Here is a 14,659-nt window from a genome sequence, read left to right on the forward strand (position 1 = left end):
TTTGGTGGCAATTTCCATCATCCGATTCAGGGACATTTCTCCGGTCCGACCGAACTTCAGGTTCAACTCTCTGTTCTTGACGCCTTCTTTAAAGGCACAAACTGCTTGGTGATCCGGTACGTTCTCAACTGTGTGATGCAAAGTGATCCACCTCTGGATGTAATCCCTCAGGGTTTCACTCCGCTTCTGCACGCAAGACCGCAATTCTGTAAGGCCTGCGGGTCGCTTGCATGTTCCCTCAAAGGTTGTGACAAACACTCGAGAGAGATCCTCCCAAGTGTAGATGCTGCTGGGTGCTAACTGATTCAGCCACGCTCTGGCCGAGCCCTCTAACAGGAGAGGCAGATGCTTCATAGCCACATCATCATTGCCACCGCCAATCTGTACAGCCACTCGGTAATCTTCAAGCCAAGTGTCAGGCTTAGACTCACCGGTGAACTTGCTGACTCCAGTTACCAACCGAAAGTTGGGAGGAATCACCGCGGCCCTGATGGCTCGACTGAAACACTCTGGCCCTGAAACACGTACTCTGCTCCTGGCGGGCACATCTCTGTTCTGGCCTTCCCGATGAGCCCTGTTCCTGTCAACCAAGCCTTGAACGAGGACAGATCTCGTGTCAAAGCCTGGGTCCCTGGGGTCGACTGGAATCCTCTGCCCAACGCTATGAGGACGCCTATCATCTCAATGTCGAGGCGCATATGACCCACTCCTCGGGGGAGGGGTTGGCACTCGACGTCGATCATCACGATCGGATCGGTGATCATACTGCTCATTCCTTCTGTACTGATCATGCCGGTCGCCACGTCCCTCACGCCTCGGGGGCGACCGCGGGCTGTGAGCCGACTGGACTGTATCTGTTGCAACGGATCGACTGTGGATCCTATTCCGCGACTGAGAAACAGCGGAATTCTGGTTTCCCGCCGCCCGGAGCAACGCTCTGATCTGTAACAAGCCCCTGCCAGCCTCTGACTGGGAGGGCTGAATCGATTCTGCTATACGGGCCGCGGCGGCCAAATTCTGAACTGGGGTTCGGTATACCTGCGTTGGCGGGAAGAGCTGGCGTCGACTAGACTCGGGAGCCCGCTGACGTGCTTGCTCGTCGAGTGCTCGCTGGAGATTCTCGAGTCGAATGCGCTCGGCCAAATTAGCCAAGCGCGCGTCCTGCAAGGCCCGGGCCTCGCGCGACTCTCCGACGATAGGAGTGCGGAGCGCGTCCATGTTCCGGCGGCGAAGCTCCTCTCGCTGTAACGGCGTGAGAGGTTCGGGGAGATACTCATCGTGGGGATGCGACAGGTCGCCCCCACCCGCGCCTCCATCAGCGCGAGGGAAACCGGGAGGACTGTGCGTTCCGTCGACCGCCAGGATCTCAGCCGCTGGGTCGCTGCTGTCGCACTCGGATGCGGTCTCCGCAGAGCCAGTCGATAGGTCGAACAGGCCGCAGAGGGATTCGTCGGGCTCGATTGCCGCGACTTGCGGGGCGGCCGACTGGCGAGCCACGGCATGCCTCACCCACCTCTGAAGTCTCGACCGACCGGAGCGCTTGCGCCGGTGGGAGATAGACCGGGGAGACGATACAGGGGCCGACTGATACTGGGTCGACGGCTGCCGCAGGAGGACGCCACGAACGCATGCGCGGAAATGCGTCGCACCGCGGACAGGGAGCGCGTCGATGTCGAGTGGTGCCTCCTGAAGCCAGGCGGAGTCGTCGGCGATGAACGTGAGCGCGCCGAGACGGATCTCGCGGCCCTCCACCAAAACTCCGCACGAAACCATGATCAAAGGGATCGGAAAAATCGCAACTTCTCCAATCAGGCGCTAAGATTCCTGCCCCACGGTGGGCGCCAACTGTCGTGGTTCTAACTCTGACAGTGATGTAGGGGGGTATGTATGGAGAGGCTAGATCTCAGCTATTGGGAAGTTGTAAACACACCAAGATGTACGAGTTCAGGCCCTTCGCGGAGGAAGTAACAGCCCTACGTCTCCGTGCCCGGAGGCGGTCGATTGGATTACTGGCGTGTGAATAACAGGGGTGCGAACCCTTCATCCTGAGGAGGGGGGTGGCTTATATAGAGTTCGCCGGCCCCCTCCTGCCCTCAGTAATGCAGGGTTTAAGGTACATTTAAGGTCGGGCGTTACTGGTAACGCCCCTAATAAAGTGCTATAATGACCATAAAGACTACTTAACAGCTGGTCGTTTGCCTGCGGAGTGACTATGGGTCTCCTGGCAGTCGAGTGGTTGGCTTCATGGTCGAGTGATAGCTTCTTGGTCGAGTGTCTTGAGCCTGTCGAGTGGGATACCTTCAAGTCGATTGAAAGGTGACTTCTTCTAGGGATGTCCTAGGGTAGGGCTCTTTGGACAGGTCCGTGCCCCTACCCTAGGTACATGGCTTCATCAGCGGGTAAGAGAGAGGTTACACTGCTGCATAGAGGGGGGAAGAGTTGGTGATGATGGCGGTGAAGTTGTTGGTGAAGATTGCGGTGATGATGATGGCCACGGCAGCGTTCTGGCGCCACCGGAGGAGAAGGGGGGAGGGGGCCCCTTCGTCTTCTTCTTCTTCCTTGACCTCCTCCATAGATGGGAGAAGGGTTTCCTCTCTGGTCCTTAGCCTCCATGGCATGGGAGGGGTGAGAGCCCCTCCGAGATTGGATTTGTCTCTCTGTCTCTGTTTCTGCGTTCTCAGATTCTACCCTTTCACCGTTTCTTATATTCCCAAAGATCCATAACTCCGATTGGGCTGAAATTTGAACACCATCTCTATCCGGATATTAGCTTTCTTGTGGCAAAAGAAGGGCACCAACCGCCTTACGGGGTGGCCACGAGGGTCAGGGGCGCGCCCCCTACCTCGTGGCCCCCTGGGGCATCGTCTCGCGTGGATTTTTCTTCCCAAAAATCATATATATTCCAAAAAAATCTCCGTCAGTTTTTATGCCGTTTGGACTCCGTTTGATATGGATATTCTGCGAAACAAAAAACATGCAACAAACAGGAACTGGCACTGGGCACTAGATCAATATGTTAGTCCCAAAAATAGTATAAAAAGTTGCCAAAAGTATATGAAAGTTGTAGAATATTGGCATGGAACAATAAAAAATTATAGATATGACGGAGACGTATCAGTATCCATTATGTTCTGAGATTGATGTTGCTATGACTTTGCTATGCTTAATGCTTGTCACTAGGGCCCGAGTGCCATGATTTTAGATCTGAACCTATTATGTTTTCATGAATATATGTGAGTTCTTGATCCTATTTTGCAAGTCAATAGAACCTACTATGTGTTATGATCCGGTAACCCCGAAGTGACAATAGTCGGGACGACTCCCAGTGATGACTATAGTTTTTGGAGTTCATGTATTCACTAAGTGTTAATGCTTTGTTCCGGTACTCTATTAAAAGGAGGCCTTAATATCCCTTAGTTTTCGATAGGACCCCGCTGCCACGGGAGGGTAGGACAAGAGATTTCATGCAAGTTCTTTTCCATAAGCACGTATGACTATATTCAAAATACATGCCTACATTAATTACATTGATGAACTGGAGCTAGTTGTGTGTCACCCTATGTTATAACTGTTGCATGAGGAATCACATCCGACATAATTATCCATCACTGATCCATTGCCTACGAGCTTTTCATATATTGATCTTTTCTGAGTTACTTTTCCGTTACCACTGTCACAATCACTTCAAAACTAATACTGTTACTTTTGCCACCATTACCGTTACGTCCATATTACTTTGCTACTAAATACTTTGATGTAGATATTAAGTCTTTCAGGTGCGGTTGAATTGACAACTCAACTGTAAATACTTGAGAATATTCTTTGGCTCTGCTTGTGTCAAATCAATAAATTTGGGTTGAGTACTCTACCCTTGAAAAATGTTATGATCCCCTATACTTGTGGGTTATCAGTGAGCATTTCTTCTCATTCTCCCCCAAAATTGTATTCGTCAGTGCTTAATTGGTGAAAAAACAAGGCCTAATTGAAGAATTAGGGTTCTACCGAAATTGGGGATTTATTCTAGGGTTCTTGATATGGGGATTCAACTGTTTGTATACTGTGTAGACCTCCGCCTTCTAATTTGCTTACCAAAAAAGGAATCGGTACTTAAACATGATTGATTCTAATTAACCGTGACAGAGCCATGAGCTTTAATCTTTAACATGGGTTAATTAAAAAGGAACTAACATTAACAGTAATGATCCGAAGGAAAAATTAGGGTATCACATAATTATTTGCAGACGACAATTAGCATGAACATCAAACAGTAGCATGATCATGGGGCTAAAACTTTCAATCTTGACCATAAAACCCAAAACCTGACTTGATCTAAACTTGATGTTGATCTACAGATCAATAATATAGGGACATATTGCAATCAAAATTGGCGACAGATACCATTGTTGGAGTAATTATGCATCTCTGGGATGCCATTAGCAGGAACTGATTGCATCTAGATCACACAATATTCAAGAACAGAGATGGGTTTAGGGATTCTTTACATGTCACAGCAGTGGACATGATCGCCTGCTCGGTGCAGGCTTGAGGCAGGGGTGATGCAGTCGAAGTAGAGGTTCTCCTCGACATCCTTTTTCCTTCAGGACGCCACCGACATTGGCCGGGGACAGCGGCGGTGGCTGGCTTAGGTCTTCCCGTTGCTGCAACGCTCCCCCTGATCGGATGGGGTGAGAATATCGGGAGAGTAAACCTTACGTGAATTGTGATCTCGCAGGTGGCTAGCTTTCTCCCGTATCCTTTTAATATGGCGCTGGCGACAGGGGACCCAAAACCTGAGTTGGTTTTTGGGCGCCCCCGATCAGGGCACGTTATTCCGATCGAGGCTCACGTACGTTAGTATGTGGACCCTTCACTTATCGTTATCCCTTTATTTTTTCTGTTAAACTAATAGATCTAATTGGCCTGTTTAAGCCGTCAGATCAAAACCAACAGCTAGCTGACCGGCGCAGGGCATTTCAATTGCGCCATCGAGCAGTAGCGAGTGCCCCGGCTGATGTGCCTATGAGTGCCCCAGCTCCAACCCATGAGCAGTAAATTTTAAAGAATAGTAAAACACTTTGAAAATACTAAATTTCTTTGACACTGAAGTTTTACAAATTCCCTAGGAGCTTGCAAATTTTTGTGGCAATATGACATGAGAGGAGCTCTGGCTAAAAAATCAGAGTTTTGAGAAAGGTTGAAAATTTTCGGTTTTGGAGCACTGATTTAGTTTCTTCTGCACCGAGCCCCCCCCCCCATGTCATATTGCCATGACAGATTGCATGCACATTGAAAAATTGCTCATCTTTGATGTACGTTTTTTTTTGAATTTTTACTATTCAGCAAAGATAATTTGAGGTAGTGTCTAGCAATAGATTCCGTCCATGTACTTATACAAGGCCACTATGGAATATACACTTTGCATCTATACAAGGCCACCAACAGTAATCGAGGTAAAATGAATGATATTTTCTTGTACTAGCAATATGTTTAATATTTGCATGCATGCAGTCATAATGACAGTCAGCTACTTCCTCCATCCAGTTTCCTTGCATGCAGGCGGCATATTAACGATCCTAATAAACGAAAAGAAAAGCTGACTTGCAAAGGAGACATTAAATTTTACATTGGTCATGTAATCTGAGTTTGTGGCCTGTATATAAAAATGGAGAGAGTATCCCTTAGTGAATGGTTTGACATGAACAAGCTGTCTACCACTAACGCCACCCCTTCTTCCATTTACCATATCTTATTCAAGAAATCAAATATTATTCCCAACATTATTTAATTGAAGTCTCAATTTTTTTTCCAGACATTCAAAACAACAAAGAGATTTCACGTCATTTTTTATTAAAGAAATCACAACATAGTTCTTATTTTAAAAAATAAACATATTATCATAAATCACTTAAATGAAAAAAATGATAATTAATGTATTTGGTTAAAATATAAATATATCATCTAGTTTTAATTTTTTTAATAGCCAAAGATTTGTTCATATATGTTTGATAATGGGAAGGGTTAGCGGTGAGCCCTGATGTAGAACATAAAAAAGAAGAGTTTAGTTATTCACCATTAAAAAATGGCAAAACAAAATATCCAAATTCATTTATTGAATCAATGCAATACGATGCTTATGCAATGCTTAAATGATCACTATTAGGGAAAAGGCTAGCAGCAGCGCGGGTTTTAGGCCTATCAGTAGCGCGGGCTAGAGCGCTACTGGTACGACGCTACAGCTAAAGGTTAGTAGTAGCATGGGTGAACCCACGCTACTGCTATATCGACATAGTAGTAGCGTTTTCTCCAAACAGCGCTACTGGTAATTACTAGTAGCGCTTCTCCCAGCATGCGCTACTACTATTATTTTGTATTTTATTTCTTTTTTATTTCATGTTTTATTCATACACCTTTATACAAGTTTTCATACAACAACAATTTAAAGATTGTTTTACATCATAATGAGTTATTACATCACTGGGTGAAAGAACCATGGACTAGTTTCAAGTGGATGGACATCCACTTGAAACTAATCCGTGGTTCTTTCACCCAATGATATAATAAATATTATCGTCGTCATCATCATCATCATATCATTAACAACTTATCATCATAATACATCATTGTCATATAACACCTCCTCATGATCATCGTTTTCATCAATGAGACATCACATAGCAAGTTGGTCACTAGTCATAATCACAACTACTCCTCATCATCTATACCTCTATACCTACAAATAAAGCAAGGTGCGTTTCGCCAATTTTTTCATCCGTTCACCGCTGAAAATATTTTTTTTTCCTATCCGAGGTGGTACTAAATTTATATACGTTTGTCTGCTAGAATTTTTTCATACGCGGGCCACATGTTATGGCCCAGCAAAGCCAGCCCATGTATTTTTCTGCCCACGCACTTGGGAAAATTATATTTTCCGCACAGGGCGAGAAATAGTTGAGTTTCCCACAGGACAACCAATATTGGGCTGGCCAATTTTTCTTTTATATTCCTGTGTTTTACTTCTATTTTTATTCTTCTTTTCCCTTCTAAGTTTATTTTTCTTTTAGAATTTATTTCTTAAATTTAAAATCCTCAAAATACATTCAGAATTAGTTTTTTTTGGAAAATTTTCAAAATTCCAAAATTTTGTTACTATTTCAAAAAATATTCCGAACTTGCAAAGAGTTTCCCTTTTTTTAAATATTGTTTTTCAAAATTGTTCGAGATATCTAAAAATAAAATAGCATTAAAAAATGCTCCAAATTCAAAAAATATTCTTGTTTTTGTGAAATTTTCACAATAAAAATAATGTTTGTTTAAAAAAGATACACGTTTTCTATTTTTTTAGAATTTTCAACACATGTTCCTGTTTTAAAAAAAATTCACCAATAATTTTCGTGTTCCTGGTTGGAGTTTCGCACAGGACAACCAATAATGGGCTGTCCCAATTTTCTTTATTTATGTGTTTTACTTCTATTTTTACTCTCTTTCCTATCTCTTTTTTACCTTCCAAGTTTATTTTTCTTTTATAATTTATTTCATAAATAAAAAATTCTCAAAAAAAGCTCAGACTTCAGATTTGTTTTTTTGAATTGTTAAGAATTCAAATTCTTTGCTATTTTAAAAATATATTCAGAACTTGCGAAAGGGTTCCCATTTTTTCAAAAACAATTATTGTTTTTCAAAATAGTTTGAGATGTCTGAAAATAAAATAGCATTTCAAAAATGCTCGAAATTCAAAAAATATTATGTTTTACCGAAATTTGCATAATTAAAAATAATGTTTTGTATAAAAGATACACATTTTCTAAAAATCTTAAGAAATTTGGACATATGTTCCCTTTTTAAAAAATGTTCACAAAGTCAAATAATGTAAATGTTTTATTAAAAAATTGGTGTTTTTAGAAAATATTTTTGAATTGAAAAAGATCTTTCCTTTCATATTTTGTTCATGTTTTAAAAAGTGTACATTATTTTCAAAAAATTATTCCAGATTTAAATATTGTTCATGTTTCCTAGAATATTCAGAAACTTCATACCTTAAAGTCCCCTCGATTGGAAGGATTAAAAGGAAAAGTAGATTGAATAACTCATTGGTCTTCCCCGACGTACGATGACATAACAAAACTCTTAAACACCATCGATCAATGAATGGAAAAATAGCGGATTGATTCCTCCACACGCTGCGAAACCGAGAAGCTAATCGTTCATTTTTTCCGTGTGCACATAGGGTTTTGCTTTCACATATAATTCTCACTGACTTTAAATGCATACTATTTTATCTCCCATTGCAACGCATGAGCATATGTGCTATTGTACTCATGACACTGGATGTGGTTTTTTGCTAGGCTAAATGCCTTAAAGAAAAGAATTGATTAAGAGGTGGAGCATGTCTTGCGTTTTAATAGCCGATCCATATTTCCGACCAATATTTTATAGCTGGCTACTTCCTAACTTTGTTCATGTACTGGCTAAATTATATCATCTGATATTGCAACGGAGAGGGATAATTAAAATATACAGAGGAATATAAATCTGCATACATTATTAACATCTTACAATTTTATATTTGGGATCATGGCCATTTCAATATGAGTTTTTGGTGATCTGTAATACTTCTTTCTCAATGCAATGGGTGGTATATGGTTTTCCCATGGTTGCTATGTTAGTAAAAAAATATGCAAGTTTATATTCATTTTGTTCTTTAAGGAGTATACTAGGACACTCATTTGAATAGGTACTATGCACGTGAGCTCTCAGAAAGCTCTATGAGCAAACTTAATATATCATCATATCGGTATGTGGATCGCATATAGGATGTGTAATGTACATCTCAAATCTTTAAATGATTTTACCAATATCGATATGGTCACATTATTGATTGTAGTGAAAAAGGATCTGCTATTGTAGATTCTACTTGAGTCTTTGCATCTATAGTTCTATACTCGTGTAAGTGATTTGCCTCTCCATAGCTTTTTAGGTCTTAGAACTTCTCCTTCCATTTCCAAAAATACATAATTTTTCAGTAAACCAATCTAAAAGAATATGTGTTTTCAATATTTAGAGTATGTCAGTGCTTATTTTTTATCGTTTAGGTAGATCCCCGCACCAAAATTTACCTAATTAAATTGTTAGTTCACACGATTACTTAATCATACTTAGTTGGTTCTTCTATTTTTTGAGTGAAGTATAATTTGCGACCAATCATTTCTTTATTTATTTTCATAAGATTTTGAACTTCCGCATATCTTGAGAGTGCTGAATTCGATTTATCAAAAATAGACAAAATATTGAACTCAATGGAAAGAGGATAAGCATCGGAACTGATGGGGTCGTACTGTAAAAGAGGTCCTGAATGACCTATGTGTGTGTGTGGGAGTAGAGGGTTATAAGTCATGATTATTGAGTTAGGACCATTTGTTCTTCCCGTTGCACCGCACGGGCATATTTCCTAGTCAACTCTAACACATTATACCACATAATAAATATTGTACCTCATAGGACCTACTACATTCTCTTAGGATCTACTATATTCTCTTAGGTAAAATGTCATAAAACAAGATAGCCCCTGACTCTCCATTATGGAGAATAGAGATTATCCTGTCTTCAATTCTTTCCTTTCGCACAATGTTGCTTCCAAGTACCTCCTTACGACTGTCCATACATTTTTTCCATTCTGTGTTTTTCATGTCTCCACCTCTTTTAGAAATCCGATATGGACAGGTGAGATTCGTAGGACAACCTGGCTGTATGTTCAAAACATTAAGGCGACCTTTCTGATACATCAGATGAGGCACACAATCATCCGGGATTTTTTGTTGAAAAACATAGTAATAACTTCATAGTTAGCAATGTAGTTAAGTTTTAAAAAAAATTATGCAAAAGATGCACGGATGTCGTAATAGTAAAAAATCTTACCATGGCATCTTCATGGATGTTACCGTAGTTCAACACGTGCACTAGTGGCACGTATTTACCATAATGTGGAGGAGTTTTATTATAGATATTGGAATTCTCAAGATCAGTACAAAATGCGACCAGATGATTTTTCTCCTGATAAGTTAACTCAGAGCCATCGGTGTAGTAGGTTCTGTCTACCATGTTCCGCACATTGTTTGAACAATGAAAATAAGCTGTCAATGGAAATAAACTGTCAACTATTTTGAAATGAACAATATAAATTAGTTAATAACTATGTTTGAGAAACTCACATAGCGATAGAATTGGAAGCGTATCAACAAGGACCCAAATGTCCAAATTGTCTTGGTCGATGTCAGGATCACCAAGATCCATGGTGACAAACATACCCTCTTGAAAATCATACATCTTGCAAAGTGCTTCCCAACCCGGGCAACCAAAATGGGATACGCTCTCAGAATTGTATAGATTTACCTCAAAATCCATACCATGATAGGTCCTTAGGTTAATTTTCTTTATTTCATTCCTCTCATGATCTTCTAAACCCATCCTCTCCAAGACATGGCGTCTTGCATGGCATGGGATAAGCTAGTCGAATTGTAAAAGACGAAAATTGCACGTTGAAGTAGTAGAAGTCGAGCTTAATTACGAAAAAACACTTTGCGCCGTAGCTTACCGTATCACAATCGAAGGCCTGCTCAAGCTTAATGCTGAAGCGCCGACCTTCGTCCAGGCGAGGCCTGTTCCAGAAACCCCGGTCGTCGTGGCACCAGTCGCACTCCCCCGGGAGACTTTCGTCGTCCGAGTATGACATTTCCTATGTTCATAATTCAGATATTAAACTTGTACAATTAAATATATGTACTAAACGAGTACGACATTACACCCCATGACAACAGTCGGGATTCTTCGACCTCGACAGACTTAAAGTCAATGCGAAATATCGTTTAATGATCTTTCTAGAAAATCCAGGTCACTCGATATGTCCTACATATTCTAGCACAAGTCATACCAAAATTCACGAAAAATTCCGGCATGACCTTTACTAAAACAGGACATATCGAGCACCTAAAATTTGCTGGAATAGAAATTAATCAGCACTCTAGAAAAACATAGGCCACTCGGAGTAACATGAACATGATCAGCCACTTGGGCAACCACATATCCTATTTGAGAAACACAAGATATACATGTTTTTTATCTACATTATATCTTATAGGACTCATATTGACATGGAGATTTGGCTGGTCTCACCTCGAGGTCGGAGGGGGTCGGTGACGGGGACGACGACGGGGATGATGGAGGGGCTCCTTGATTTCTACAAAAACAAAAACCCTATAAATAAAACCCTAGCGAACGACATCGATGCGGGAATATTTGCTTAAACTAAAAGAATAATAACAAATGTGACATGTTTAACTAGTTCTATTAATTCAAATAGTTCTTACTAAATATAAACTTACTATAAATAGAAATAACTAGTTCAACTAGTTATATTAATTTTCTTCCAAAAGTACATTAGTTCTATTAATTAAACTAGTTCTTACTAAAACTAAACTAGTTCAACTAGTTTATTAATTTACTTACTAATTATTTTAAACACTTACTAAAAACAGTAAAAAAAACTACATTATACAAAGTAGGGAGGATGGGAAGGGAGGAGGAGAGAGGAGGAGGGGGAGGATGCCGGTGGGATCGGAGGAGGGAGGGGGCGGGGGAGGAGGGGGAGGGGGCGGCCGGAGGAGGACGAGGGAGGGTCGGGGCGTGGAGGGGGAGGGAGCGGCCGGAGGAGGAGGAGGGAGGGGCGGGGGGTAGAGGGGGAGGGGGCGGCCGGAGGAGGAGGGAGAGGGGCGGTGGGAGGAGGGCGGCCGGAGGAGGAGGGAGTACCTCGGTGAGGAGGAGCGCGGCGGCGGCGGACCACGTACGGGTTCGGCGCAGGCGAGAGCGAGTGAGGGAGTGACTGTCCAGGGTGAACCACTCCAGGATAAGGTAAGTAAGTAGTAGCGCGTTTTAGAGAAACGCGCTACTGCTACGGGCCGTAGCAGTAGCGCTGGTCAGTGGTACGCACTACTGCTAAGTGGAGCTAGCCATCTGCGTTCAGTACAAATATAGCAGCAGCGCGGTTTGGCGGAACGCGCTCCTGCTAAAGTAGTAGTAGTAGCGCGGTTTATTTAAAAATGCTACTACTAAGTAGCAGTAGCGACCTGTTTTATCCAGCGCTACTGCTAAGATGCTGTGTATAAGATTTTCTCTAGTAGTGAATATTGAAAAAAAATAACAATCAATTCTAATTAAGGGTACTACCCTAGGCTGTTAGACAGGTCTAGGCATGAGGCCCCGTGGCGGCCTCCTGTGTTGTTGGGTTTTGGGAGGTATAAGGAACTCGGCAATTGTTGTGCCATGTGGCACAATCATTGTCTCTGTCTACAGAACGTCAAGACACTTTATTGTGTCAAGTGCCCATGTTTGGCTCTCGGTAACATGTTCGCCGCTCGCTTTGCCTAAAGAGTGTACGTCGAGTACACTATGTCGAGAGCAAACTTGGCAAATAATTGATTTTTTAGGGGTCTTAGATGAGAAAGAAATATTATCTGGCCCCTCAGATCTACATGTTTTGTCATTTACCCCACCCCTGGCAGAATTTCCTCTCTAGCTCTGTCAATGCCCCTATGCATCACAACTCCCCTTCTCCACATGTTGCATGCATGCACCATGACCCAAAGCATGTTAGGTTAAATATGAGAGTATTGTCCCTCCTTGACTACAACCTTGTAATGTCCAAACATGATAGGATTCAAGTCTCTATACTCACTGTGCTAGTCCCTGAATCAATAGCTCTCACACATAGTACATGATGTAATATCAAGAATAAACCACATGTTACAATATTACATCGCAACATTTAAATATTACAAACCTGCATAGCTCAAGGCTAGCTTATAAACAAAATACAATAGGAAAGCAAATAAGATCTTCAACATGCATTGAGTATAGACATCATAACCCTACATCGGATCACTTACTCCTCATATAAAATCCCGCAACATGATAAGTTGCAGCCACAAGGGCCAATACATTCAATTTATTCACAAATCACACATAAATGGTATAGCAAACCTACCACTACATGCAAGGTATAACATTATGCAAAATTTACTATTACATTGATTTATTATGTGCTTGCATTGTTTGGCAATGTTAAAGTTTTCATCTGTGTAATATTTGTGCATTGACAACCATTAGGTTGTCCCCTTCTTTTAGTTACACAGGGAATATGTTTGGTAACTTCTAGTTCTCATTGTTCCTGGTAGCTCTGTTGCATTGTATATGAAAACTTCATCATCATGGTAATAAACTTGTTTAGATGTTGACATCTCTTACACTATAGGATGAAAAATTAGCACTGTCACCGGTGGTAACATAGGTTAGAACAACATTATTTTTCTTCAATATACATTGATAATGTTTTTGCACTAGTTGCAATTATTTTGTAACAACCTATGTCAAATAATGTGTGTTAGCCTTGGCAACTACATCAATTTATTGGTGTCAACTTACAAAGTAAGTGGACGGTCTATTTCAGATGCTATCAACTAGTTGTAGGGATAACTGCCGGTTTCACAATACGCAAGAATGTGTTCTGCTACATGCTTTTCCATTGTGCTTCCTTTCATGAATCAATTGTGCACCAGTCTTCTGATGTTGTCATATTTTTAGGAAAAAAGTCCATTTTACTCCCCTGAATAAAGTGGGTGGTTCACTTTACCCCCTGATCTTTATTTCTGTTCCCTTACCCCCCTCAACAAACCCAAACCGGACCGAAAACCCCCCAGGCTGGTTTCTCTCCCCCAGTGCTGATGTGGCGCAGTCAACGGCGGTATTGACCCTTGTGGGTCCCACTTGTTAGATAAAGGATTTTACACGGACACCCTTCTCCAAAAATCTAAAAAGCAATCAAGCCCTTCCCTCCTCGTCTCTCCTCTCCGGACATGCCATGGGTACCGGAGGGCCTGCTTCCCCACCGGAGAAGCATTGGCGCGGGCGTCGGAGCAGCAGCCACCGCTAGAGGGCCGGCTGCAGCCAAGCTGCCACGGGAGCCGGACACTTGCTTAAGGGCGGGAACAGCGGTGGTGGCGGGCGCGACGGGCGGGAGCAACGGCGACGCCGGGCGCAAGCAACGGAGGCGCCGGCCTCGACGGGCGCGAGCACCGGCCACGCACGGGTGGGAGCAGCAGCCGCGGAGGGCTTCACGTTCGTGCGCTGTGACGACCTGGTCAACAGTGTGCCGCCGGTGCGCACTTTGACCCGTCCGCCGTCCCTGCTCCTCGTCGGCGCGCACTTTGACCCGTCCGCCGTCCCTGCTCCCTGCCGGCGAGTCCAGCCTGCTGCTCTACTCCGTGGAGTGGCCCTATATGAGCACAGGCGCTGCTGCCACCTCTATGGAGGACAGGCGAGGAGGCAGCGGACGGGGCAGGAGCTGATTTCTTTTTTCATTTTTGAAGGAGGGTATCTTTGTGAAATTACAGGGACTATTTTTAAGGAGGGTACCTGACAAGTGGGGGCCACTAGGGTCAATACCGCTGTTGACTGCGCCACGTCAGCAGTGGGTGGATAGAAACCAGCCTGGGGGGGGGGGTTCGGTCCGGTTTGGGTTTGCTGAGGGGGTTAAGGGAACAGAAATAAAGATCAGGGGGTAAAGTGAACCACCCACTTTATTCAGGGGAGTAAAATGGACTTTTTTCTATTT

General features: G+C 42.9%; 1 protein-coding gene across 1 annotated transcript; it reads right to left on the reverse strand.

Moving 5' to 3' along the window:
• Positions 1–9,521: 9,521 nt before the first annotated feature.
• LOC147978012 (uncharacterized) lies at positions 9,522–10,461 on the reverse strand. The gene is made up of 3 exons (XM_087514620.1): positions 10,206–10,461; positions 9,911–10,127; positions 9,522–9,807 (listed from the first exon to the last, which is right to left on the reverse strand). Exons 1-3 carry the CDS (start codon positions 10,459–10,461, stop codon positions 9,522–9,524), a joined length of 759 nt encoding a protein of 252 aa, XP_087370746.1.
• Between the last annotated feature and the right edge of the window lie 4,198 nt (positions 10,462–14,659).

This window comes from Triticum urartu, chromosome 3A (assembly GCF_056163025.1).
Source record: "Triticum urartu cultivar PI428250 chromosome 3A, HENAU_Tu73, whole genome shotgun sequence".
In the NCBI taxonomy this organism is placed as follows: domain Eukaryota; kingdom Viridiplantae; phylum Streptophyta; class Magnoliopsida; order Poales; family Poaceae; genus Triticum; species Triticum urartu.